Genomic DNA, 26,703 nt, shown 5'->3' with positions numbered 1-26,703 from the left:
GACAAAGGGCTTCTGGGTTAAATCCAAGGCATTACCAGCAAAGTGTGAGGTATTTATGGAGGAAGGGAGCAAAGGATTCTTTTAAGGACTGCAAAAGTTAAAAGCTTGCTGTTAGTTAGTTCTCGTAGGTATTCTTATCTGATTCTTTGCAACCTTAGTTTTCCTAAACTGGTATTCAAGGCTCCTGTCTAGACTAAAAGGATGATGCTGTTCCATAACCTTAGAATGGCAAAAAAGTTGCCCCAGTGCTGTGGAAATCATGTAGATTCCATAGTGTTCCAGGCCAGGAGCAACCTGGGATAGTGGAAGGTGTCCCTGCCCATGGCAGGGGGTGGAATGAGATGAGCTTTGAGGTCCCTTCCAACCCAGACCATTTGGTGACTCTGTAGGAGAAAGTAAGATCCAGTGATGTTCATCTGGATTTCTCCAACTCGTGTTTTCATGCCTCTTATTTACTACTTAAGCTTAGATCAGGAATGGCACGCATAAATGCCATTTTACAGTCTTAAAAGAGTTGAGCCAGTTTCTTTGTCTCTTGGGTTTGAATGGGCAGCGAGTGTATAGTGGAATCTGCTCTTCAGCTTGCTCAGGTGTTATGGTTGTGTTCTCAGGAGGTAACTGGGAAGTAGCCCTGTGGTTTCCTCTATCCCAGCCCGTGCTGTACACCAGGAACACCTCCAACAGCCACAGAAGCTTTTATTACAATAACTCTCATCCCACAGACCGACCCGCTGGCAGCGATTCTCTCCTCTTAGAATGGACACAGAGCCTGTGTTTCTACCAGGTGTCCTAAAACCCTTGATGGAGTAAGTACTTATCTGCGTTTGCTCTTTTTTACAGTGCTATGTAGAAAGGTGCAGGAAAGGATTTGCGTGTCCGACGGGCAGTTGGAAATACTAAAAAAAGTAAATTTTAGTTCTGGTGCGGTTGTGCCATTTACGGCTCCTGCCATAGAAGTGGTTTCTGCCCGGCTATGACCGTATTTAACACCGTCCCGGCGGCCGGGGCTGTTTTTATCCCCTGGGGCACGGGACCGGCCCTCAGCGCGGGGCCGGACCAACGCCCCAGCGCGGAGGGGGCGTGGGGGGGCAATAGGGCACCCCCGCTCCGAGCCGCGCAATGGACGCTCCCGGCCGCGCGCCCCTCCCCCGCGCTTCGTCACCGCCATCGCTGACCAATGGGAGCGGGATTCCTCTGTCACGTGACGTGGGCCCCGCCCCTCGGACTGTTTGTCTCCGCACGTGCGGCGTGTCACGTGACGGGGAGGGCGCGGAAGCGCGTGTCTCTATGGTCCCGCGCGGGGCCGAGCGCCCGCCCCGCGCCGTGGCCGCGCTGGCGCCGCCCGCAGGCTGGCGGACTATGAGCGTCCGTCCCTCATTACCTCACGGCCGGGAGGAGGAGGAGGAGGAGGAGGAAGGGGAGGAGGAGGACGAGGCTGCCGGGATAGCGGCGGACCTGCCCGCGGCCTCGCTCCGGTCCTCCGGCCGCCCCGGGAAGCCCCGGCTGCGGCGGGCCCTGCCCGCTCCCCCGCCCGCCGGGCCCGCTTCTCTGGGGAGCCTCGCCCAGGCCCATGGCCCCATGAGGCGGCAGAAGGCGGCCGGGCAGCAGCGGCGGCGGCGGGGCTGAGGCGGAGGAGAAGCCGGGACGGGTGCAGGAGGTGGGTGACCCCCGGCCGTGAGGGGGCACCGCGGCGCGGGGGCTCCGCGGGCCGCCCGGGCCGGAGGGGGCGGCGGGAGCGGGGGGGGTCCCGCTCCGCGGCGCCCCCTGGCGGCCCCGGTGCTGCCCCGGGGGTCGGGCTGGGGGTACCGGCGGTGCCCGGGCTCGCCCCGGGCCGGGTCCGGAGGGGCCGCGGGGCCGCCCCGAACACCCCGCAAAGTTTGTGGGCGGGAGCGCGGGGCAGGGCCCGGCCGGCCCCGGTGTCCCGGTGTGCCCCCCTCCCGCCCGCGGGGCGCTCCCGGTGAGCGGGGCCGGAGCCGAGCAGCCGCCGGTGCGGCCGCCTTTGTTAGGCCCCTGCTGCAGAGGAGGGGAGAGGAAAGGGGAGCTCCCCCCTGCCCCTGCCACGTCTCCGATTCTGAATCAAGTGTTGTGCTTCCAAATAAATAAATAATGATTTAGCCTCCCCAATGCGGCTGAGCCTTCAGTGGTAACTGGGGAAGGCTCATCTATCCCAGCACCCTCACTGAGCCAGAGCAGGTAACTTTTAATAAGCACTGAAACATTTACATGCTCACTTTGGCAAACCTACGCTTTTTCTTTTCTTGTTTCGGTTTCTTATTATTATTGCAAAGGTAGAGATCGAGGAAAAATTTTAATTTTCGTTAGGTCTTGTAAATTGTTCCTTATGGTCTTTTTAAAGCCTTGAGGTGAGGGTCCCTAAGCAGAGCAAGCACTGCAGGCACGCGTGGTTTGTGTGCATCTCTGAACATGTCTTACACCAGTTCTGGTTCAGTTCAGGATTGTGTGAGTCGTGCCATGGCCGATGAAACTTCGTGGATAAAGTTTACACTGTTTGCACGTGCAGAGAAGGCAGGGACTTGTCACACCCTGAATTTCAGTGCGTGTCGCCCCCCACCCCGCGGTTCTGTGTCCGTGCTGTCGGCTCAGGCATCGCTTACACGCCTGGGGGGTTGGAGCGGTGCTCTGATGGTCACTGAAGTGCCCAGGTACTCGTGAGAGCCGAGTGTGGCTTCGGTCCTCTGTGGTGTTCTCCGGGACTCGTGTGTTTGTGCTTTCCAGCCTCGTTTTACAGCTGGGGAACTGTTTTTCCCTCTCTTAGTATGTTTAGATCTCGTGGTGATGTCGGTGTTTAAGTGCCTAACACTGACCTGTGGTCCTTGCCTATCATCTTTGTTCATCTTTGACTGCACAGCCTTTCCTGCCTGTGTTTGTTCCACCCCTCCATGTGATGCATGAGCTAATATTCTCTTCTTTGCAAACAAAACACTGCTCTGAGTTGGTTTGTTCTTTTACACCATACCTGTTTCCTGCCATTATCACTTCCCTCTGTTCAGACTGCTCTGTCTTCAGCTCGTCCTGTCCTGCACGTCTTGACTGTACACCCTGTGTGTTTACTTGTGAGCTCTATTGATTCACCCAGTCCTAAAAAGTAAATACAGATTCCAGTTCGTGTGGTCTGGAAAATAGTCTGTTGTTTAGAAATAGTCTGTTGTTTCAGTGCCTGTAGCTCCTCTTTGATCTTGCCAATGCTAAATCAAGGTCAGCACCCCTGGGAGTCCAACCCCAAGATGTCATTGGGGGCTGCTGTCACTCTTCTGCCGGGAATGGGGAAGGGAGATACACTGGTGGTTTGTCAGCAGCTTGTTTGCCACCGGTGCAATTGGTGAGCAGGAAAAGTCGTGGATAGGGTGTATCTGTAGTCCTAAGTCTTTTTTTCTTCTGTTTTCCCCCAGTTTCATTCTCTTTATGGGAGGTCTGACTGTGGTTTTTTGGTGATGAGCCACTTATTAAAGTGCTCAGTACACCTCATCATAACTTGAAAAGTGTGATTTCACGCACGTTGTGTCACACTCTTTCAATTTATATGTGGGAACACCCATTCTGCCTGCTGAACTGACTTTAGTGCTGTACCTGGTCACATGTTGCGAGGGTTTTCCTCCCCTGTAGCGGAAGCAGGGAAGTTCTTCGCCTGTAACTCTTTGTGTGTTGCTTTTTTTATCCCCCACCCCCTCCTTGCCAGGGTTCTACAGTGCTCCAGGCAGCAAGTTTTGAAGCAGGATGGGAAAAAGACGCTGTGTTCCTCCACTGGAGCCCAAGCTGGCAGCTGGCTGTTGTGGGGTGAAGAAGCCCAAATTGTCTGGGAGTGGAACGCACAGTCATGGGAATCAGACCACAACTGTACCAGGCTCCAGTTCAGGTCCTCTTCAGAACCACCAGCACACAGATGGGAATAATGGAAGGGAGAACGTATCTGACTTGACTTTGGGCCCAGGAAATTCCCCAGTTACTCGAATGAATCCCACTTCAGGAGCTTTGAGCCCACTGACTCGGCCCAATGGAACTGCCAACAGCACCAAGAACCTGGTGGTGACAGCGGAAATGTGCTGCTACTGCTTTGATGTGCTCTACTGTCATCTCTACGGGTTCCCTCAGCCACGGCTCCCTCGATTTACCAATGACCCCTAGTGAGTACATCTGCCTGGGGGAGGAAAGCTGGGAAACAGCTGCCAGAGCTGCTGTGGCTTGGTTGGATAGAGGTGAAGGGTTTCCTCTGGGGAGTAGGAAAACCGGTGTGCTGGGGGAGGGGGGCATTCTGCTGCTTGCTTTGTCTGCCAGAAACTAAAAATGATGCCCTATAAGTGCATGAAGGAGTAAAGCATTGTGGTTTTTGGTGGAGCAAGCGAGCTTTGAAGAGCGGCCTTCAGGGGAGAACATGCTTAGCTCTACAGTAAGAGAGCTGGGCTAAGTCTGAGGAGGTGTGCTTCTTCAGCTCACAGTCTCCTGTGTCCCATGAGACACTGTGTCCTTCACTGAGAAGTGCAAACCCACTTCACGGTAATGTAAAAGTTTGCCCCCTTCTTTCTGAATAGATTCCTTTGCAAAAACTTAACTGAGCGGTTCCTCCTGCAAAACTGTTCTAACAGAACAGTAAAATAACATCATTAATTTGAAGAGGCTCCAGCTAATGTGAGACACTGAATTGGTGAAGAGACAAGGGAATAGACTTCCTTCTGCAAAGCAAATGGAAGGGGAATAAAGTAAGAAGTTGAAACAAGTTTCCATCTCATCCTGAAACAAATGCTGAGCTGGTGAAAATTGGGCAAGGACACTCACAAGGCTGTTCAGCTGTCCCAGTTAATGGGTTTAGCAGGGAGGGGAATTGAAAAATTGCCAGTTATAGAAGATGCTTTGGGAAGATAGTGTTAGCTGGGCAATGTGAGGAGAAATCATAGAATCATTTAGGTTAGAAAAACATTTGAGTCCAGCCATGAACCCAGCACTGCCAAGAGAGTTAACTTTCAAGGACGATACCAAGGTTAGGGGGAAAGGAGATGTGTATGAGCAGAAGTGAGGAGAAGGATTTATGAAGCTGTTTGGCTTGGGTGAGATTTAGCTAATGTTTATCTGAAGGTTGAATGCATAGGTGTGGAAATGTTAATGTTGTTAAAATGTTTGGTGAAAGAATTATATGGGAAAGATCAATGACAGATAGACTTTCTGACACTCCTCCAGGGGCCTCTTCCAGAACAATAGATAAATTAACGGTGTCAACAACTTTTTATTTTAAGTTAATGAATTTTAAATTGATGTAAAGGAACAGTGGCTTAAACAGGTCAAGGACTTTTTCTGTGTATTCAGTGTCTGCCCACCTTACTGCCTGTCAGGATGGATGTGGGTTGTGCTTTCCATGCAGTTATTATCCAAGTAGGATTATGGATACATGTTCTGAATGCTGCCACAGACTAAGCTGTTTAATACTGTAAATACAAATGAATGGAGAAATGCTCTGGACCAGGCTCTCAGATAGTTCCAGGGACTCCCCAGGCTGAAACATTTCTGCTGTTGTTGCTACGTACCCTGGGTAGGCTCCTTTCAGAACATTTTATGTTAGTCTGCTTATTATTGTGTCACTTGAAATGCAAAGGGGTTTTTTTGCTGTTGTTCTGTTAAGTCAGTAAGAGAGGTGGTTTTACACAGCTGCATTCTTTTGGTGTCAGAGGAGATTTCTGGCTGGATTTTGTTGCCTTTTCTGTTGACTAGTTTCAAAAAGGACATCCTTTGGGGAATAGCAGCTGGTTGAATTTTATGCCCAGATTTGAAAAGTTCAGAGTTGCTCATTGGGTATTTCTGTGCTCATAATTACAAGACTTTCAGATCAGCAAACCAGCAAAGCATAACCAGCCCTTACCTCCTCTTCCCCTGCAGGCAAATGCTTACCTAAATTTTCTTGTGTTTCAGCATTTATGCTTTTGCTTCCAGCAAATAGTTGGATGTTCCCCAGGGAAAAGCATGGGGTTTGCTCTGTTGTAGAGCAGCACATAAGGATGAGCTGTCCCACTTGGGACAGTCATGGAATGAACTTCAAGGCAAATGTCATTAAATATAGGAGTAAGCAAAGTGAAAATATAGAAATAATTTGTATTTTGGCCCTTTGTGACATAATGAATGTCAGTGGAAGAGATCCTTGAATAAAACAAAGGTTTATCCAGGAAGTCTCCCTGGACAGACTGTTGATGGAATAGAAAGAGGCACAGCCTGTTCTGGATAGCAGATTTTTAAACTGGTGCTGAACCCCAAAGTAAAGACAAAAGTAGGTGTGAAGGGCAGGATTTGGCATAAATAGTGTAATAACAAAAGTTACAGGGTTCTGACTTGAGAACCACCGTGAATTTCAGTTACCATCTTGAGGGGATATGCTCATGGACAACAATCTTGATGGGAATTATGGTAAGATACCTATAGAGTAAGGTTCCCTTATTCCAGTGTTGGCACTGATGTTCACAAATCAGAGACAGTGGAATTGCAAGACTTGCAGTTATGTCTGAATTAACTTGGTAAAGGAAGAAAATATCCACTTTAATATTCAGGTTACTGGAAGAAATTACAATTTGGAACCTGTGCAAATAGTTAATTGGTTGTTTCTTCTACTTTTGTACTTCAATCTGATTTGTTAATAGTAGGTATTACAAACTGGTGGTAAAACTACACCGTGGAAGTTTCCAGTTGCCATGCAAGACAAATAATAAGGAACTCGCATCATAAAATCTGTTCTGTAACAGGTTTTTCCCGAGTACAAGCTAAACTCTGATTTGAACAAGCTGTATTTTTCCACTTTAAAATTCCCTTTGTAGTTGCAATTGGAGAAGCTAGCTTTTAGTTGCTGAAATTCCCCTCTCAGCCTAAAAACCCTCATCAAACACAGCTAAGTGGGATGTTGTGTCTGGGGAAGAAACAGTTGCCATAATCTGCTGAAGATATGGCTGCAAAGTACATGGAAGTGCTCTTGGGTGAGGTGGACAAAAGGTTGTTGTGACTTTTCTTAGTACATCTAGGAAATAACACTTTTCAAGGAGGGGCTCTGGAACAATGGACTTACTGTCAGCTGCACCTGCAATTTGCTGAGTGCATTTATTCTTCAGAGACAGAAACATCTTTTCTGCTGTGAAAATAGTGAAATTTTATATACATTTACGAAATTGTGTATTTCTTCTTTTTATGCCTCAGTTGTTCTGACCACAGTGAAAAATTGTTTAAAACGTGCTTTAAAGTATTTTAAGATATGGCAGCCTTCTGAATGCAATTATCCTGTCCCTTCTGATAATATCTCTTCTATTACAGACACAGAACACTCAGTGGAAATATGGGTTGTGGTTTTTTTCCCTTTGGAAGGGGAAAGAGGCAAATTGAAAATGTGAACCTGCCATTTGAATTGAAGGGGAACTTGCTTAGATTTGTATTCTGAGAGTGATGGGGTTTATGTTCTCCTTTGCCTTTCCTGTTTGGGATGAGTGTCACATGGGCTGAGCAATGGTTTCAAAACTTTAATTAGATTAGGGAAATTTCCACTGAACTTGTGACAGTAGTGTTTCTCACAGTTCTCCTGTGTAAGTTTAGTTGTTTGGGGTTTTTTTGTAAGCTTTCTAATGTATTTTCTTACACTCTGTTTCTGTTTGCTCTTTCAACATATGGTAGCCATATAAAATGTAGAGCAATGATCTCCTGCAAGTTGCTTTGAAGTGTTGTCAGAAAACTAGAACAGCAAATCCCCTGTCTTGGTCAAGCAACAATAAGGTTGTTGTTGGGTGTGGAAGGATGTTTCTGCTTCCTCTGTGGGCAAAGTCCTTCACAATTATCACTTACAGGCTATTTGCTATTTTGGGTAGTACTTCTGCCATTGGTCACAGCTGGTAACTACATCCTGAATGATGGATTTATGCTGTGATAGTTTTTAATTCCATTGTTGCTCTGAGGAACATCACTCGACATTGATTTATCACTAGAGTTTAAATTATGTTCCGACAACTTAGAAGTTCTGTTGCTGTATTTGAGAAACCATCCACACTCTGCTGGTTTTGTTATCTGAACAGAACATCTTAGTATTTTTTGCAACGTTTACTGCAAGGATACATTGCTTACAAGAGCTTCGAGTATGTGAGGAAAGTAAATGCCTGAGCAGTGTTGTTGAATCAGTCTTGATGGCTCAGAACTCCTGTCAATGTTTAATCTCAGAAAATCACGTTCTATCATACTACTTAAAGTTCTGTAGAAATCCACAGACTGATTTCTTGTATTCAGTACTCTGTAATCTGAACAACTTGTGGAATCATTCATCCTGGTTTTATAGTTAGAACAACATCATCAGTTGCCTTACAAAATTTTCCAGATGTTTGGTTATTCTTGTAAAGCTGCAGCCACCACTGTCCTTTCTTTAGTGTTTCTCTCTACAACTCTTTGCAATTTCACTCACTTCTGTAGAAGTTAGTTTTTTGCATTTAATGTTGACAGTCATCTTTACCTGTTTATCTCTTCACAGAGCTCTGTTGTTCTGAACTTGTTTTTCTTTGAGGCTAAATCATGGGTTCTAGTTTAACAGCTTGAAATGAGCCTGCTGAGCTTGAGAATCTACTGTTATGCCTGTAAATTCCTGATAGTAGACAGGAAAATGGAAATCCAGGTGATGTTTGAGTAGGAACAATAGTGATTTAGGTATGTGTCCCACAGGAGAGAATATGTGTAAATATAAATCAAATGGAAAGTAAGCAAAAGATTGGACATAAAGTGCTCACGCCTTCGGGATGGACCCAGAAGTCAGATCCTCATGGAAGTAACAGGGAAAAAAAAAATTTGGCTTTCTCTTTATTCCTTTAGAAAAAAAAACTCACAAAACCAAAAAAACAAAACAAACAAAAAAAATATAAAAACTTTTATTGCAAATCTGATTTATAGATGAATTGCAGAATGCCTGGGGATCTTTCAGGTTCACTGGTACTATAAGTAACTAATCTTATTTGCTTCCCCTATATTGATTTTTATATGGGCTGTCCTGTAAATCAGTGGATGCTGTGAAGCGCAGCCAATACTGACGGGTACTCAGTGGGGTCAAACAACCATATCCCTCATTAGATTCAGTGCAGAATCTGTCCCAGGAGGTGTCCCTGGATGACTTGCAGAGCACTGCAGGAGGGGAGTGAGTATGCTGCAAAGGTGGAGGGAATGGTGGAGTGTGGCAGGGTGTGGGCACGAGGTTTGGTTATTGCTGGATAGCAGGTGAGCAAACCTGCCTTTTGGGGTTTATTGGAGAGAGAGAAAGCAAGGGCATGTGCATGTGCTCTTTTACACCTTGGTTCTCTCCTCTTAGCAGCCAAATATCCCTTAGGGGCTGGAAGGTTTCTTTTGTTTTTTTCCTTTTCAGTCCACTCTTTGTGACGTGGAAGACGGGGCGAGACAAGCGGCTTCGTGGCTGCATCGGGACCTTTTCAGCCATGAATCTTCACTCAGGACTCAGGGAATACACATTAACCAGGTAACTGCTGGAAATGAAAGAAATCTGAAATTAGTTTCGTTTGCTGAAAATCTGTGAGGATTCAAGGTTAGTATGTTGAATCAACATAGTTCAGTGGAATATGCTTCACAATAAAATACACCTGAGAAGTGTATGATAGCCAGGGTGAGGGCAATAGCAGGATTTAGTGGAACATCTTTGCAACAGGTGACATTTTAAGGCTAATTGCAAATCTATCTTGCATACTAACAGTTTTAACATCTTCTGTAGCATATATTTTCTCTCTTACTGTGGTAGGTATTGGACAGCATCACTGGCATTACAGTTTACTGGGTTAAGGAGAGATGCAAGTCATTTTCTCTGCAGTAGCAGAGAAACGTGTTTCACAGGGGCATAATCAAAAGGGGAATCACTGAGTACCTGACACTTCAGTTTGGTGCCTGTATTAGGCAATATTTCTTCTCTTCCCTTTAGTGCACTTAAGGACAGCCGATTTCCCCCCCTGACCCGCGAGGAGCTGCCCAAACTCTTCTGCTCTGTCTCCCTCCTCACTAACTTTGAGGATGCCAGTGACTACCTGGACTGGGAGGTGAGAACAGGTGCATTTGGAACTCTGCATCCCTCTCTCATTCCGTTCGGGTTCGGGTTAGTACACGGTGATGTGTCTCCTTCGTTACAGGGGTGTATGGGGATAGAAGAGACTGGAAGTAGAAGAAATGGGTCTGGAAAACTAGAAGGGAGGAAGAGAATGGGCTAACAGTATGCTTTTGGTTGGGAAGGGATCTGCATGGGAATAAAAGAAACACGAAAGTGGTTTATGGATTTGGCCCAGTGGGAGATGGGTGTAAATACATGTGTAAAAGCCTGGGAAGTCTTTTGATGGTGTGAATAGAAACTGGAAATAAAAAGTAGTTAAGACTAAAAGCGTGAATGATTTTTAGGACCTTGTACATGGAAGTGTATTTAGTTCAAGAAGGAGATATATATATATAGATATAGATATATATATATATATATAGATATATAGATATATAGATATATAGATATATATATATATATATATATGTGGACTTTGTAGTTGGGTTATTTTAGGCATGATTCTTATGTACAGAGATTTTGCCTCTCTTGCCCAACACAAGAGATGGAAAACTGTCAGACTTCTGACAAGACTTGCCTTAGGGACACTGGTGAGGCTCAGTGGGGAAAGGTGGCACAGGTCCTTTGTGCTGCTAAGAGAGCTGCTTGTGAGACCTGCCTGGCAAGAACAGAGAGTGGGGAAGAGAATGTCCTTGTCCAGGCAACAGCCAAACTGTCCAGAGAGAGAGAGATACACAGTGCTGTGGGAATGACGACTCAACTGGGGACTCAGTGCTAGCAAACACCTCTTATTTGGCTGTTCATTTCCATCTATAGGTTGGTATCCATGGGATCAGAATAGAGTTCATCAATGAGAAAGGTGTCAAACGCACAGCCACGTATTTACCTGAGGTTGCTAAGGAACAAGGTGGGTTTGAGATGGCAGCCAAACGTGTCAACATGTTGTGTCACAGAACTGGGTAACTTAAATCCATGGATTTTGGGCTTGGATTGCAATGCTGTCATGCTGTTCTCATAGTAGTGCCGTGGAGCCACCAGGCTTAATCTGGATAACTGGCACCTGGTACAGTTGCTGCTGGGTTTTCACCTGGCCTTTCTCTCATTGCACACAGCTGTATCTTAGCATTAAAATATTTTAGGGCTTAAGAAATGGCGGATCTCAAAGTATGGATCTTCCAGCCTCACTCAGCATTGCATCTTTCCTCTTCTATGTTTCTCCCACCAACCAGGATAACTGCAGGCTGCACAGCACCAACAGAAGGGTCCCTTTCCTCATTCTTGCTAAAGTAGCATCCTCCAGAGGAGGGCTGGAAAAGGGCCCCTCTGGAGCACAGTTCCCACTCAAATAGAGTAGCAGTCACCATGGTAACTGCTCAAAATATTGCCTCCTTTCCTCCACTGAGCAGAGTGGAGTGGTTACACCCTCCTGGCTCTGGGGCAAAAGACAAAGGTAGTAATTTTAGCTCTGATCTCTCACATAGCAGTGCACTGTGCTGTCACTAGAGCATCAATCCCAATCTGTCTATGTAAATTGCTAAGTATTCTCTTATTTTCAAGGCTTATGGAGCTAAACTTAAGTGGCACCTGGTGAAACAGTTTGGGGTCCCCGCAACAGAAGCAAGGCACAGACCTTTATAAGAAGAGAGGTCATATGGAAAATGGGATTACTGTTTCATAGACCAGCTCCAGTAGGAATTAAAAGGGGTTGGCATGTGCAGATAGTGTACATGCATCAGGCCATGTATGTCCAGTTCAGCACTGGGATTTCTAAAGCTCAGTTTCCTGTTTAGTTGTTTGCTTTTCTAGAGGCCTTTTAATGCATCTCTTATGTTTCTGAAACATCTTTTTTATGTTGAAAAATTTCCCTTGCTTCTGTTTTTCAATAGACTGGGATCAGATCCAGACCATAGACTCCTTACTCAGGAAAGGTGGCTTTAAGGCTCCAATTACCAATGATTTTAGGAAAACAATTAAACTCACCAGGTAAGTTGATGTATTTGTCATCTTTTCATTTTGCTTTATAGTGTTTTGTGGATAATTTAAAGTATTTGTGCTTGATATAAGTCTTCAGCCTGTTTCAGATGAGACATGTAATGTGAAAGACCAAACCAGAAATGCCATCTATAATGGGATGAAGCACAGTATGTTTGGTCCAGGCAGGATCAAAGTTGGCATTTTCTAAGAGAAGGGTCACTGGTTTTAATATTACCATCTATGTGAAAGATCAAAAACAGAGCCTTTGAAAGTTAAAAAGGTTGATTTTTCAGTATCTTTTCAATGAACTTCCTTTTCTCAGTGTGGTCATCTGTGGATGCTGGAGCCATTTGTAGGCGACAGCTGTCTTCAAACCACACTTGAATCTGGCTGGTTTTCAGAATTTGCTTGCTTTTCTATACCCCCAGCTGTCTTATTGGTTTCTGCTCCCTTTATGTTAGTAAAAATTGGGACATTCTGGTTTTGTATAGAAACATTAATTTATCAGGTCGTTTCTTACCTCTGGAGAAATGAGTTGGGTGTGCAGGGTTTTTTTTAACAGAAGAGGACAGGACGAAGGTTTTCATTAAAATCTGGCGTAACATGGTCTTAGTGCAACTCACAACCACTTGTTTGTCTGTTGTGTAGTGTGCTTTAGAAAAACCTGGAAAACTCTGATCTCTAAAGGAATTTCAAATTTTGTGAATTCTGATTTTACAACATAGACTGTCACTTATATGGTATAACTAACCTTTCTTTACACACCTCTCCATCATTTTTTTCACTAGCCTTTCAAATGTGAAGATAACCACAATAGTAAACAATAGTGAAATACTGATTATTTAGCCATTGTAACTGAGTCTTCTTCCAGCAAACTTTTCATGCCATTTTTGCCCCCTGCAAGTGGATAAAAAAGAATACAAATTGATAATTTGTTTCATGTGTGCTACTTCAGGCATCCCTTAGTTATGATCAGCTTGACTAGGGCTCAGCTTTTGGGACACTGAAGCTAATTGAAGCTCAGATGGGTTATTGAGATGCTGCATGAGGCAGTACCAAAGGCACTGCTCCTCTTGTCCGTCCCTGGCTGTGAGCTGAGGGGTGAGGTGATGGGTGGGTTGGTTTCGTCCCCCCGTGTGTGTTGACGTTATTTCTCTGACGCTGTTCCGCAGGTACCGCAGCGAGAAGGTGACAATCAGTTATGCAGAGTACATGGCCTCCCGCCAGCATTGTTTCCAGAATGGCACTCTTCATGCCCCCCCCCTCTACAATCATTACTCCTGACACACGGCTGCATGACCAGTCCCACTCCCCAGTCGCTGCCAACGGCTACGATATCATTGGGGCAGACGCCTCCTCTTCCTGGTCCAGTTACTTCTATTACTGCACCATTTTATGATGCTAGCTTCCGTTGCCAAGTCTGCCTTCCTGCTGACCTGGGGGGAGAATGAGAGCGTGACAGGACTTCAGGGGCCCAAGCCTTATCTCAGCCTTCCCTCTGAGCGGGGGTTCAGTTGGATTGGGGCTCCATGCCTACGAACTGTCGTGAGGTGCAGAAGACCTCTCGGAGTGAAAGTGCTGCTTCAGACTGATCCATTCCTGGGTGTTACTGACACTGTGGAAACCTGAGTTGCTTGTTATGGAAGCCCCCCAGATCAAGTAGGAGCATTCCCCTGGCAGCCTGGGCAACGGAGTCCAACAAAACATTTTTTAGGTTCTTTTTAATTTTTTTTAACTCCGGTATCTGTTGTGTACTGAGAGCTGATTGCAGTCCCCACGCATCACAGGTGGACATCATGATACTGGGGAGGGCTGAACACCCGGATGGCACCAACAGAAAACACTTAGAGATGTGAAAAATGAATCCATTATTTAAATAAACCCTAGAAGGCTTTAAGGCTCAGATCCTTGGTAGGTCGAATTCTTTAGAAATTCTCTTGGTTTACAGTTTTCTGGGTTTTCAGACAGAGCTTGGTGATGAAGCCTGCTATGAAACAGCATGCTGTTGTGCCTGTCAGAGAGCAACATGGCACATGCTGTGTATGGAGAGGGAAAGGTACTTGTGTATCCCTGGACAGTCTGTTAAGACCAAGTTTTGGTTCCAAATATTCGTAGCAGATTGGATTAGGGCTGGGGAGGGGTTTGCCTGGCACTCACTGTAGTCATACAATGAGACTAGTGACTGAAATTTGTTTAATTTAAGCTAACTGTCTTGGGGACCTTCCTATTGCTAGGACAGCCACTTTCTCCAGTGTGACTACTGATCTTCAGGGCAGGAACTGTTCCAGTTCGTAGCAGGCCTGTGGAACAGAGGTGTGGAGTTCCACTGCTAAGATCTATCAGCTTAGTTGTACCACAGCAAGGCAGTGAGTGGGGAACCTCTACCACCCAAACTGGGTGAAACTCGTGTGCATTCTGTATTTCTTCTCCCATGGTTGATGATCACAAGAAATACTCTCTTCTAAGAGGGAGTTAAGTTACCCATTGTTATTCTGCAGCATCCTTGAGGGGTGTCATGAACTCTAAATTATGACACTCTCTCAATAAGGTAACTGGACTTCAGAATATAGTTTGGGGTGGTGTTGGTTGGTTTGTTTTCTGAGTTTCTGGAGGGTCTGTAATGACTGGGAAAGCAGATACAAGTGCCCAGGAGAGTCATGGCTGTTTGGTTGCACGTATCTTCAGAGCCTGCTTGCGTGGGGTAATTGGCTGGTGTTTGAAGCCTGAAATTCTGCCCTGGCACGGCAGGGAATAGGGCTGGTGGGAAGCTAAGAACTGCAGGCTGCTGCTCCTGGTCCTAAGGAAGCAATGCACAACTGTGCAGTCTTGCTTTGTGTTGGTGTAACGTTCTGCTGGAGGAGGGAGTTGTGAGGGAGGTTACTCTGGCTAACGGTGCAGTATCGACCCAGCTTTCGCCCTGTACTGGGTCATTCTTACAAATTGCCACTTTTCCCTTGTGGTGTTGTTGGAAAGCAATTGAAGATGAAGGGATTGTTCATAACTTCCTGCTGCTGAGAATAAATTGGTCTTGTTACAAACCACTCCAGTTTGTAATTACTCTCCCAGGTGCCATGTAGTGATGGGGGAGGGTGGGGTCAGCTCTGGACATACCACTTACCTTTCAGCTGTCAAACAGTATGATACATAGGGCTACACTCATTACTGTTCAAGTGTTCTATGTTAGAATTTAATTTCCAAAAGGTTTAAAAAAAGCAAAAAAATGGTGCTAAAACTTCACCCCTGAGCACGCTCGGTGAGACTGGTCATGCAGGCGTACAGTGCCAGGCTTTTCAACTATACTGTTTCTTTTTCAGATGTTTGCCCTGTTCTGTGTCTTCAACAGTGTATAGTGTTTTCCTGATTTCAGTTTCTTTGACTAGGGATGACTAAGGGGTGGGGTGGGGAGGGTTAGCTGTAATTTTTTTAAAGAACGGAATTTTAGGATTGAGTGACTTGGTTGGGTTAAGCCTAAAGTGGGACAGATGGTTTGGGACTGGGGAAGTCTTATCCTCTCCCACTTCTATTTCCCCACTCAGTCTGTTTAAAAAAACAAAAACAAAAATGCCTCTAAACATGTACTGTGTTCTTGTCTTGTTGCAGTGAGAAGAGAAGCTGGCAGGTCAGAAAACACTGGTCTGCTGCCTAAGGAACAGGCCCTCCCAGCTTTTGTCCCATAAGGGTCCAGCTATAAAATCAGTTGAAAACTGTGTCAGTAGCTAAGTTAGCTCAGAGAAATGTATGACAAGGACAGGTGGTCTCAGGAAATAATCCCATTTCTAGATCATTACATGGCAGCTATGCATAAGGATGAAAGGTGAACTAGAAACAAAATGTACTTTGAGTTGTCTCGAGATGAAGCAACCAAAATCAGTGACCAACTGCTACGAGTGGTTGCTTGGCTGGGGACAGCAGGTTAGAACTACTCCTCAAAGCAGCTGTTACCTGGTTAGATCTGGATTAACTCATCCTTAGAAGCAAGTGCCTTTTGGTCTAGAAGGGCTTATTCTCATGACAACCACAACTGAGAAATACTCTCACTGCAATGATGAAATGTCTTTGTTTTACAGTAACTACAGGAGAATGTCTTTGATCACTGGAGTCTGTCAGTGTTGGAATGTTTCCACTGTGAGGTTCTTAATTTTTTTTTTTGTATTGTTCAACAGTCAATCTCAACTGAGGCCATTTCAGTTTTGGGAACGTTTTGTAGTCAAAATATCACATATCTACAATTTATCAGAACAAAAAAAAAATCTATAAGGAAATCTAAGTTCATTTTAACCTTTGCACAGAATAATTTGTTTTCATAGTACATTAACAAACCTCTGCAATATTCACTGACCATTAGTGCTGTTTTTCTGTTTGTATTCTGGAAACTACATGTTGTTTTGTTGGGTTTTTTTGGTTAATTTATTTCCTTAAAGCAGGAGACCTCTTTTGACCTTCAGTGCAGAGATGTCAGACCAATTCTTTGTATTACACTTGGTTGCCTCCTACCTATATAATAACTTCTGAGTGTAAATAATTGAACTCTATCCTCTAATGAAGTATTGTAGAGAATAAATCATAATAGATAAAGATTATTTGTACTGTCCTCTTTATGTGGGTTCTCACAGCCTTGATGGGGGATAAGATGAAATCATTCTCATCTAGAAAGACAAACAATGTATTACAGGTCTGAACAGCAAACCTGTAACTGACACCAAATGTTCCAAACCGGGGAGGTTGCCAGAGTGGGATGGCAGCTGTCTGGAGGCACAGACACAGTCAGACAGGCTCTCTAGAAAGAAGCAAGCTAAAACAGAAGGAAAATTAAAACCAACTACTAAATCTGTTTCATTAATAACAGCATAGCAGTGTCATTTGCTTGCCAATAACTTTCTATCACGATGGTATGCCATGACATACATAAAGCACATACCTACAGAGTACTCTAAATGTCTGAAACTATCAAAATTGGGGTTTGGGGTTTTGTCTTCTAAAAGGAACTAATGAGAACAGATTGCCTATACTCTGAGGCTGTAGTCTTAAAATCTAGTCTTAATCTAAAAAAATTAGCCTAAAAAAATCTAAAAATTAGTCTTAATCTAATAATATTATTTCAGAAGAAGCACCTATATCTTTCTGGATTGTTACAATTGGAATGTTTGTTTTGGGACAGGATTAACTGATTTGTGGAATAGTTTTGAATTATGCCTCTGGTTTACCTGATTTTTTTCCATACCCTGTCAGGTTGTTGTTAACTTTTTATCTGTGGCAGATGTACAGTTGGAGATCCTACATTTTCTGCTTGTGGCTCTTGGGAAGGGCAGCCCTGGATGTCAATGAACAGTCATAAACCCCCAAAGTAAACACCAACCAAACCAAGGGGTTTGGTTTTGACCAAGTTTTGACTTAAATATGCCTGAGAAGCTCATTGACCTCAGCACAACTACAAAGCAAAAATCTATCTTCAGAAAATATGCTGCTGGTACTAGTCAGGCTAGAAAGTAAATCCCCTAGGCAATGTGAGGAGGGGTTGAGGAGGACTCTGGGGCTAATGTGATTTCCAGGTGATTTCCTTTTTATTTCTGAAGTTACCCATATCACTGCCATCATGTGTCCAGGGAAGTTATCAGGTATATTCCTGACAGCTTTGTTGTCAGGAATACATTGACTTTTTGTACATTTTTGTGTCATATGCTTTTCCTTACTTGATTTTTTTTGGTTTCCTATTGAATCAGTCGGACACAAAATCTTTGTCTGGTGTCTTTCATTAGAGGTTCTTCCGTGCATGTTGCACTCTGTGACCACAGCAACACTCACTCAGCAGCTCACAGGGAGGGTGAGCCCAGGTAGAAGGGTGTACATATGACTGCACGCTGAAACAGGTCAATCCAGGCTAAATATAAACCGGGATAATTCTCCCGGAAACACTTTCTTCTGTTCTTACTCCTGTTTGAAATAAGAAACAAAATTAATTACTCATTTGGCACTCACTTCTTTCTAGAACAAAGTTAAAGACAGCTTAGGAGGAATATCTACAAGACACTTCAAATGAAGAATACTTGAGCATTTTTATTCTAAACACGAAAAAAAAAGAATTTTATTTTACCTGTGATTGAGAAATGCCACTTCTTAAAGACAAAAATGAAAGCCAGAAAAAAAATGAAAACTTTCCCATGAGACCCAATAAGTCAATATTTATACTGACAGTACATAGAGCAGTACCACAGGAAAGTTCCTAAGCTGGTTTTCCCATGGTCTGGGAAAAGAAGACTTGTGTGTCTGTTTGATATCACTCAGAAAACACAGAGAGCACAGAAGAGTGTTGTTACCATGTTCCTTAAAACAAGTACATACTTCTGCAAAATGAACAATATCCAGATTATTGAACCATATTTTTTTTTCTTTTCTGTAGTCAGCTAGACTGCTCTTATAATCAGATTAATTCTGACAGAAATCATGCATGATACAACCAGTTGATAGTATGTGTAGATGTCACACATGTATTTAAAAACTGACCAGATCATGCAGGTTTGCATTCAGAGGCTTACTGTGACTTTATTACTGGATATTAATATAACTTTACTTTGCTCACACATGTTCATTCCTTATGGTTTTGGAGACATACTTTTAAATGGAGTAAAAATAAAGGCAAAATGGTGTGAAAACCTAAACCTGAAGAGTTATACTTTAGGAACACAGATGAAAATCACACATGTCTTGTGCAATACTGGCTACTGTGGCACACGGTGTTCTCAGAGGGTGGTTATCTCCACAAGGATCACACTGGCACTCCACAGAAAACGTGGAATTACTGTTTGAAAACTTAAAAAAACTGCTAGGAAAGTCACATTTCTTCTGCTGCTGGATTAGAAGGAAAGCATATTACAAAGTAGGTTTATGCTAATAATAGAATATCCTTGTTATTAGCTCTTCCTACATTTGATTACACAGAGGTATTTAGCTGAGTATTTTGTTAGATCTGTGGAGCTGCAATTAGTGTTTACAGGCTCTGTGTTTAAACTACAGAAACGTAGAAATTACCATAATAGGTCTATCTAACAATCTGCTACCTAATAACATGTCTCCAGCAAGGATCAATGCTTTTTGCCCTGGAATATGGAATATTAGAGGCTCTATTCATGATAAATTACATTTGGCCAAGTAGTCTTTTTTTTTTTTTTAATCAGCTTAATTTAGGATGTGACCACTAAAGCTGCTCAAAAGTTCCTATAGTCTTTATTTTAATCAAGCTCATCTTCCTTTTCTATGTGTATTTTGTTGACAAATGCTGAAATAGTCATTATTAGTGAGGAAAAAGCCAGAGCATTTTAAAAATAACAAAAAAGTCAGGTACTCTGCTATGTTTGGTTTGTTGCAGCAGCTGAACAATACTTCCTGTGGAGTTTATAAGCTCATTTTTTAAATTCTTAAAAACCAAAACACATCAGTGATAATGGACTTAATCTTTTATGATAGCCTCTTAAACTGTATCTATAAACTCTTGCAAGAATCTGGCTCTCTTGATTTAGTTTTTGTATACTTAAGTAGAATGGATCCCTGGGGGAAAACCAACAGGGAAATTAGTAACTTAAACCTCAGTGAGCTACTTACTGCTCTGAGAATCACGATGTTCTGAGCTGATGGGTTATTTGAGTCAGGATTCCAAATGATGTTAAATGCTTCTCTGGTCAATCTGGCATGGATTTCCTTGCTTTCTTGTAAACCTAATTGAAATTGTTTAATTTGCCAGATGTTCCCCAAGATATTTCCATTCCATTTCTTACTGGATGTCTTTCTGCTTGTACCACTTAGCAAATTACTTTCCATTCAGTTTCTCTGCTATGCTCATTATCCAGATAACAAATATTAGAAATCTATTATTTGACCTCTTCATATTCCTATAGTTTATTTTTAATGCATTCCTTTTCCCAGCAGTTCACCTAGGCACAGATGCAGTTCAGGAGAACAGGAGTGGTTTCATCATAAATCCTCCAACAGTCTATTTTTGCCTTTCTTTAGGGGCGCAGCATGACATAGTAAGGGCTGATAAGATGATTACTTTAAGAGTCTTAGACTGGTTAGGCACTTACATGTGAGCTCTCCAGGGAAAACACTACTCCATAAGTTATTTTGTTGGCAGTGCTGGGAGAACTATCTCCATTTTCATCCTGCCTATAACTTTTAGGGGTCTGTAGATTGCTTCTGCATAGTCTGAAAAAGTACCTTCCTTAGGAAGTGTGTTATGATATCAATACTCGTTCATTATAGACCGAGGTCTATTAATCACAGTGAGCTAGACAGAAATTCTGGCACAGACAGTCACAGTTTTCCTAAGGCTGGGCTTTGCTGTCTAGCTGGAGGATGTTCTGGTGGCAAAACAGAGCAAGCTGTAGCTCACTGATCCACTGATGTGAAGATGCATCTGCTGCCTTGGTGCTCTCGGGTGCTCCTGGGCAAATGGGTGCTGCTGTGCAGTCTGGGGAGGGGGACCGGTGCAGTTTTGAGCTCTTTGGTTATTTCCTAAAGGACAGAGCAGAAGGAGAAGGGTTTGCTCATGTGAAAGACAAGCACTGTTTTCCTCGGTGTTCCTCCACATCCTTCTCTCGGGCCCTGGTTTGTGTCTTGAAGATTCTGGGCTCATGATCACAGAATCAATTGGGTTGGAAAAGACCTTTGTGATCATCCAGTCCGACCTGTAACCCAACACCATGTCAACTAGACCATGGCACTGGGTCCCATGTCCAGGCTGTCCTTAAACACCTCCAGGGACAGTGACTCCACCACCTCCCTGGGCAGCCCATTCCAATGCCTAATCATCCCTTCTGTGAGGAATTTCTTCCCAATGTCCAACCTAAACCTCCTCTCCTGGCGCAGCTTAAGGCCATGTCCCCTCATCCTGTCCGTGGCTGCCTGGGAGAAGCAGCCGATCCCCACCCGGCTACAACCTCCCGTCAGGGAGCTGTAGTGTCTTGGTCTGATGATGTCTTCGTCTGCCACAGCTATTTGCCCCGTGTTCACATAAACAACGCTCAGCACCCCGGCTCTTTCCCTCTCTGAGAGGAGCTCATTGCTAAGCGAGCTTAAACACACCTCTGAGGGCCGCTTCGTGGGGGAAGGGGGGGGCTGCTCAGGCGCCCTGTCCCCGCTGTTTCCCCTCGGTTCTCCACAGCGGCAACTCCGCTTTTTTCTATTCGGCAGTGCTCGGGGTAGAACGGACCCGCGGCCCCTCACAGCGGGGAGAACCAGCAAAACCACACACTGCCCCTCAGACGGGCGGAGCCGCCCCTCACACCGTGGAGAACCAACCTCCCCCCCCTCACACCGTGGAGAACCAACCTCCCCCCCCCTCACACGGTGGAGAACCATCCTCCCCCCGCCCCTCACACTGTGGAGAACCAGCCTCCCCCTGCCCCTCACACCGTGGAGAACCAACCTCGCCCCCCCTCACGTCGTGGAGAACCAGCCTCCGCCCGCCCCTCACACCGTGGAGAACCAGCCTCCGCCCGCCCCTCACACCGTGGAGAACCATCCTCCTCCCGCCCCTCATACGGGAGAGCCGCCCTTTCCCGGCGGAGCGCTCCTTCCGCTGCGGGTTTCCGGCGATGGCGGCGGGCGGCAGTGACCCGCGGGCGGCGGACGTGGAGGAGGACGCCTCGCAGCTCGTCTTCCCCAAAGGTGCGGGCGGGGGTCGGGGCGCCGGGCCGGGCGGGGGTCGGAGCTGGCGGCCTCCTGTGAGGGACCGAGCCTGGCCGGGCAGCTCAGTGGGATGGGAGCGCTGCTCAGCGCCGCTGACCCTCCTCCGCCGGTTACAGAGCCCCGAGTCTTAAAAATCACGATAATAAATCATTTATATACGTTTAAGGACCTCGTGGTTGCTAGGATGTGGCAGTTCTTATGTGGGCCACTGTGTGTGTGTACAGGATTTAAAAAAAAAAATTCTTATCAGGCTACAGTGAAAAGCTCATTACATTCTGGTATAACCCTTGCTTTTTCACTGATGCTCCTCATCATACGAATTCTTCCTGTGGCGGTGACGAGGCCCTGGCACAGGTTGCCCAGAGGAGCTGTGGCTGCCCCATCCCTGGAAGTGTCCAAGCCTTGGAGCACCCTGGGATAGTGGAAGGTGTCCCTGCCCATGGCAGAGGGGTGGAATGAGATGAGCTTTAAGGTCCCTTCCAACCCAAACCATTCTGGGATGCTATGAATACTATTGCATTTAGGAAACAAGCTTTCCGGAGACAGAGTTGGTAACCACAGACTCTCACAGTCTGTGTATTTTTTTCAGAAAATTGTTCATTTTAAATTCCAGAGGTGTATTTACACCTCCAAGCCACCTTGGAAAAGAAAAAAAAAAAAAAAAGAAAAAGAAAAATGGGCACTGTGCTGCATTTTTGAGTTATGAACAAAAGTGTAGCCCTGAAACACTGGGGTTTTTTATATTCTTGAGTACTAAAATCTGTAGCCTACTCATGTTCAGACTAAGCTAACTTACTGCTCAATGCAAAATATGGTTTGCCAGTCCTTTTCTAGCACTGCCCTGTGTCTGCACCCTGGGATGCAGCCTTTGACACTGCTGCTTTTGAACAGCTCATACTGCTGATATTGAAAGACCTTGTTGTTATTGGAACACATATAGTGGTTATAGTGATGATGAATGAAAACAAAGCTGGTTAAAAAGGGGGGGGAGAGTCTGTTAAGGTTGGTTAAAAGTTTTTTTCTGATAATAAAATTGGAGTAGGTCAATTAACATTTTAAGTAAATGAAACCTTTTTTAAAATACTCAAAACATCTGTATTTATTTCAATAAATCAGAGGTTTCTGAAGGCCACAGGCATTGCTTCTAAATTTTTTTGAGTATTGCAGTTCTAAATTTTTTTTTTCTGAAGCATTTTATGCATTCTTTAAGTTCTGCCAAAAAAGAGTGAGGAAAACATACTGCAAAACCATGAAAAATCATAATGTTAGGGCCATAAGTGTAAAATATGAGATCAAAAGATGAACACCTCAGATTGTCACTCGAAGTGGTGTAATTTTTATTAGCATTTTCAGTATGAAATGCTGCCCAGTCACTGGTGAAAGGGCTCACACAACTGCCATAAAACACATTGTTCACTTCTTTATTGCCCAGAGCTAGATTTTGGTGCAAAATTTCCGTAATTCTCCTTTTCATTTGCGCTTCCCCCTTGGTGCTGGCATTCTCTCATTCGACTGCAGAATTTGAAACCGCAGAAACTCTTCTGAACTCGGAGGTGCACATGCTGCTCGAGCATCGTAAGCAGCAGAACGAGAGCGCAGAGGATGAGCAGGAGCTGTCTGAAGTCTTCATGAAAACCTTGAATTACACAGCGCGCTTCAGCCGCTTCAAAAACCGGGAAACCATCGCCAGTGTGCGCAGGTGAGCGGGAAGGACAGGGAATAACACTCACTGGAGAATTTCATCTATGAATAATGCTCATAATGCTTTATGAAAGTACAGTTTAGTGGTGTTTCCTGCTTCGTTCTTTAATTCTTTCTGAAGAGGCAGGAAATCTGATCATAATTCTTGACAGTAGGTTGTGTTTTGTCCAGGTTAAGCCTTGTGAACTGCTTTGTTTTCAGTATTTCAGTGATAGCTGACTGCATTAAATGGGAGGATTTTCTAGACTTTGCAGCGTAATTCAGGGTAAGTGGATTTAGCAGATGGGACTTTTTTTATTCCTCTATGCAATTATATAATGAGTATTTCCTCCTGAAAAAACCTAACTTCAGTGCCAGAAGCAGTGTGAAAAAAGATATCCATTTGGTTTAGTTTATGCCCTTTTATATTTCTGTTTTGTAATTTCATCAAGTTGTTGTCTTTCTTACAGTTTGCTGCTCCAGAAGAAGCTCCATAAGTTTGAATTGGCATGTTTGGCTAACTTGTGTCCTGAGACAGCTGAGGAAGCCAAAGCTCTGATTCCTAGGTGAGCACTTAAACATATTGTACAGAGACTGCTTTATGCTTCCCTGTGATCTAAAGCCAGCTGTGGGCAGGTGCTGTCGCTTCAATCCAGCTCTGTTGATGTAAGAACATTTGATCTTGGTCTTCCCTACCCATTGATCTGACAGTGAGGCACCATTTGTGCATGTCCCTAATGAGTTCCTGACAACTTTTACTGGATTAAGTGTAAACAGCTTAAACTGGGGTTCTTAGCTGGCTGTGTTTGTGTTTGCTGGAGATTTTTGCTGTTGGAGCAAATGAAATGTTTTGTGGATAAGGTATGTGGAAGCAGTAACTTCTTCATGTCTTGATTTGTTACCTCATGGCCTGAGATAGGGGAGGGAACTAAACATTCATCTAAATTACAGTTTCTTCCTTATATGCCATTATATAAAAGAGAAGGCTTTGGGATGACCTAATTTTGGTCTCCCAGTACCTAAAGGGAGCCTACAAGAAAGATGAAGAGAGGCTTTTTACAAGAGCAGGTAGTGACAGGACGAGGGGGAACAGCTTCAAGCTGAAAAAGATTAGGTTCAGATTAGAGATTAGGAAAAAATTCTTCCCTGTGGGGGTGGTGAGGCCCTGGCACAGGTTGCCCAGAGAAGCTGTGGCTGCCCCATCCCTGGAATTGTTCAAGGCCAGGTTGGACAGGGCTTGGAGCAACCTGGGATAGTGGAAGGTGTCCCTGCCGGTGGCAGGGAGGTGGAATGAGATGAACTTTAAGGTCCCTTCCATCCCAAATCATTCTCTGATTCTATGTTAAGATTTCGTAGCAAGAACAGACTGGCTTACGAGCAGGCAGCTGCATGGTCTTAGTTTAGAGGTCTGCATAAACCTGCACCTACCTTGCCTTTTTGATAACACATTTAGAAATTATTGAGCAGAAAGTTCTGGGAAAGATAGAGTTTTGTCATGAAAAGAGGAGACGCTGCACAGGGCTTAGATTGTTCTTTGTACAGTAACTTACAGACGGTTCCTGGTGGTTACCTACAGGTGGGCGACGGCACGTTGAGACTGATGGGAGGGAACTACGACTGAAATGAATCCGGGGGGAGGTTATTTCTGAAAGCTTTAGTGTCTCCTCCTTGTTCTTATCTCGCAGCCTGGAGGGCCGGTTTGAAGACGAAGAATTGCAGCAGATTCTCGATGACATTCAGACTAAACGCAGCTTCCAGTATTAAGGTTAACCCTCAACCCCTTTACCTGAACGGAAAAACCTGGGGAATTTGACTGTTTCTCAGCCCTCTGGACCAGCTGAGCTCCTGGCTGAGTGAGGGCAGTTGTGGACGTAGGGTGCTTCAGTGCTGTGTCATCACAGGTGCATTCACACTGGAGATCAGCGTCGGCTTTTTGGTTTGTTCCATGTGTATATTGGCAAGGGCTCCTGTACTGTGAGAGCCAAAGAACCCAGAAAGCCTTTTCCCGGTGGCTCAAATATTTGTTTCTTCCCCAAACCCTCTCCTCAGTTTGTAAATTTTCCCCATGTTTCTGGTTTTTAGCAGAAATATAGATGTAATTTCGGGTTTTTTTGGAATTTCTAAATGAGACAGAGAGACTTATTCTTGGAGCTCAGAAGATTCAGTCATGGGCAGCATCAATTTCTGTGGTGGTTTTTTTGTTTGTTTGGCGTCATTTTATTGTTTGATTAGGACAGTGAATTTTTACAGCTTCAATAATTTTCTATTGTTTGGTGTAAATTAAAATATATTTTTCATTAAAGTTGTATGGTTTATAAACATTAGGTACATATTATGGTTTTGTTAATGAGGATCTTTTCAACAAATAGATCCTGGAGATCTGGGGTCTCCAAGCGTTTTATAACACAATTACAGTTTAGGGCAGATCAGACAGAGGTGATCATATTAACTATGATCACAGCGAGAGAGCATTTGGGCAGCATGTACCTGTCTGCCAGGTGATTGCAGACACCCACCTGTTACAGAAAATAAAGAGTTAACCCATAATTCTGATGTTAACAAAGCCAAGTATCCACCCCTGGAGGGATGGACTCCTGAAGTAGTTTGCCAACTGCCTTAATTCTGAGAAGGAACCGTGGAGGGATGGCTCCTGGTGCAGCCTGTGGGAGCAGCACAACCCCTGTTGTCACAGCTCAGCAGCTGGTAGATTCACAGATCGTTAGCTTTTTTTTCGTTGAAATGAATGTTCTTTTAGTTAGGGTGAGCTTCTTAGCCAGCCCTCCCAAATCTTACAATTTTAGCACCACACTTGGAAGAAGGAAAATTTTGCAGGAAAGAACATCTGGGACAGAGAGGAATACAGGTGTGTTAAGACACTATTTGTGATGATGTTGTGGTTTGAAACCCAATAATGGGGACAGAGGAGAAGGGAATGACTGAATAAGTTAGGTTGGGAAAGACCCCTGAGACCACGGAGTCCAACCTATGACTGAACACCACCACAACTAGACCGAGGCACTGAGTGTCACATCCAGTCTTTCCTTAAGCACCTCCAGAGGTGGCGACTCGGCCACCTCCCTGGGCAGCCCATTCCGAAGGTATCCGTGGCTGTGTCCGGGTGTTTGGCGAGCAGGAGCAGGGCGCAGCTGGGAGATGGAGGCAGAACTGACGGCACTGACCTCCCTCCGCCCCCGCGGCCCCTCTGCGCATGCGCATGGCCCCGCCCCGTAATTGAGGCGCCCGCGGGGACTCTCACGACCGCGCCCCGCCTCTCTGCGCATGCGCGAGGCAGCCGCGCCTCTCGTACCCCC

General features: G+C 44.8%; 2 protein-coding genes and 1 long non-coding RNA gene across 5 annotated transcripts; 2 read left to right on the top strand and 1 right to left on the bottom strand.

Annotated features, from left to right (window-relative positions):
• The first annotated feature begins 1,418 nt into the window (after positions 1 to 1,418).
• Positions 1,419 to 16,608, top strand: AMMECR1L (AMMECR1 like). Of its 2 annotated transcripts, none has more exons than XM_032697376.1 (7): positions 1,419 to 1,657; positions 3,698 to 4,142; positions 9,371 to 9,481; positions 9,935 to 10,049; positions 10,874 to 10,964; positions 11,944 to 12,040; positions 13,204 to 16,608. In XM_032697376.1, exons 2-7 carry the CDS (start codon positions 3,736 to 3,738, stop codon positions 13,313 to 13,315), a joined length of 933 nt encoding a protein of 310 aa, XP_032553267.1. In that variant the 5' UTR covers positions 1,419 to 1,657; positions 3,698 to 3,735; the 3' UTR covers positions 13,316 to 16,608. The 2 variants fall into 2 exon arrangements, with proteins under 2 accessions (XP_032553267.1, XP_032553268.1); XM_032697377.1 differs by lacking the exon at positions 1,419 to 1,657 and adding an exon at positions 2,006 to 2,193.
• On the bottom strand, positions 8,865 to 21,765 carry LOC116791435. Of its 2 annotated transcripts, none has more exons than XR_004358747.1 (4): positions 21,498 to 21,765; positions 20,107 to 20,536; positions 17,834 to 17,962; positions 8,865 to 9,488 (listed from the first exon to the last, which is right to left on the bottom strand). It is a non-coding gene; the product is annotated as an uncharacterized LOC116791435 (long non-coding RNA). The 2 variants fall into 2 exon arrangements; XR_004358746.1 differs by lacking the exon at positions 21,498 to 21,765 and adding an exon at positions 21,107 to 21,330.
• POLR2D (RNA polymerase II subunit D) lies at positions 21,495 to 25,716 on the top strand. Its single transcript, XM_032697378.1, has 4 exons — positions 21,495 to 21,691; positions 23,231 to 23,411; positions 23,863 to 23,958; positions 25,078 to 25,716. The coding sequence occupies exons 1-4, from the start codon at positions 21,619 to 21,621 to the stop codon at positions 25,154 to 25,156; spliced, it is 429 nt and encodes a 142-aa protein (XP_032553269.1). The 5' UTR covers positions 21,495 to 21,618; the 3' UTR covers positions 25,157 to 25,716.
• The last annotated feature ends 987 nt before the right edge of the window (positions 25,717 to 26,703 follow it).

Source organism: Chiroxiphia lanceolata, chromosome 10 (assembly GCF_009829145.1).
Source record: "Chiroxiphia lanceolata isolate bChiLan1 chromosome 10, bChiLan1.pri, whole genome shotgun sequence".
In the NCBI taxonomy this organism is placed as follows: domain Eukaryota; kingdom Metazoa; phylum Chordata; class Aves; order Passeriformes; family Pipridae; genus Chiroxiphia; species Chiroxiphia lanceolata.
This window is presented reverse-complemented; position numbering and strand designations above follow the sequence as displayed.

Excerpts from the sequence above, each read along its gene's own strand:
- POLR2D (XM_032697378.1), top strand. The coding sequence starts at position 21,619 with ATGGCGGCGGGCGGCAGTGACCCGCGGGCGGCGGACGTGGAGGAGGAC. Across the intron at positions 23,412-23,862 it reads ACCATCGCCAGTGTGCGCAG|TTTGCTGCTCCAGAAGAAGC; the intron begins GTGAGCGGGAAG and ends TCTTTCTTACAG. Across the intron at positions 23,959-25,077 it reads GCCAAAGCTCTGATTCCTAG|CCTGGAGGGCCGGTTTGAAG; the intron begins GTGAGCACTTAA and ends CTTATCTCGCAG.
- AMMECR1L (XM_032697376.1), top strand. The coding sequence starts at position 3,736 with ATGGGAAAAAGACGCTGTGTTCCTCCACTGGAGCCCAAGCTGGCAGCT. Across the intron at positions 4,143-9,370 it reads CGATTTACCAATGACCCCTA|TCCACTCTTTGTGACGTGGA; the intron begins GTGAGTACATCT and ends TTTCCTTTTCAG. Across the intron at positions 9,482-9,934 it reads AGGGAATACACATTAACCAG|TGCACTTAAGGACAGCCGAT; the intron begins GTAACTGCTGGA and ends TCTTCCCTTTAG.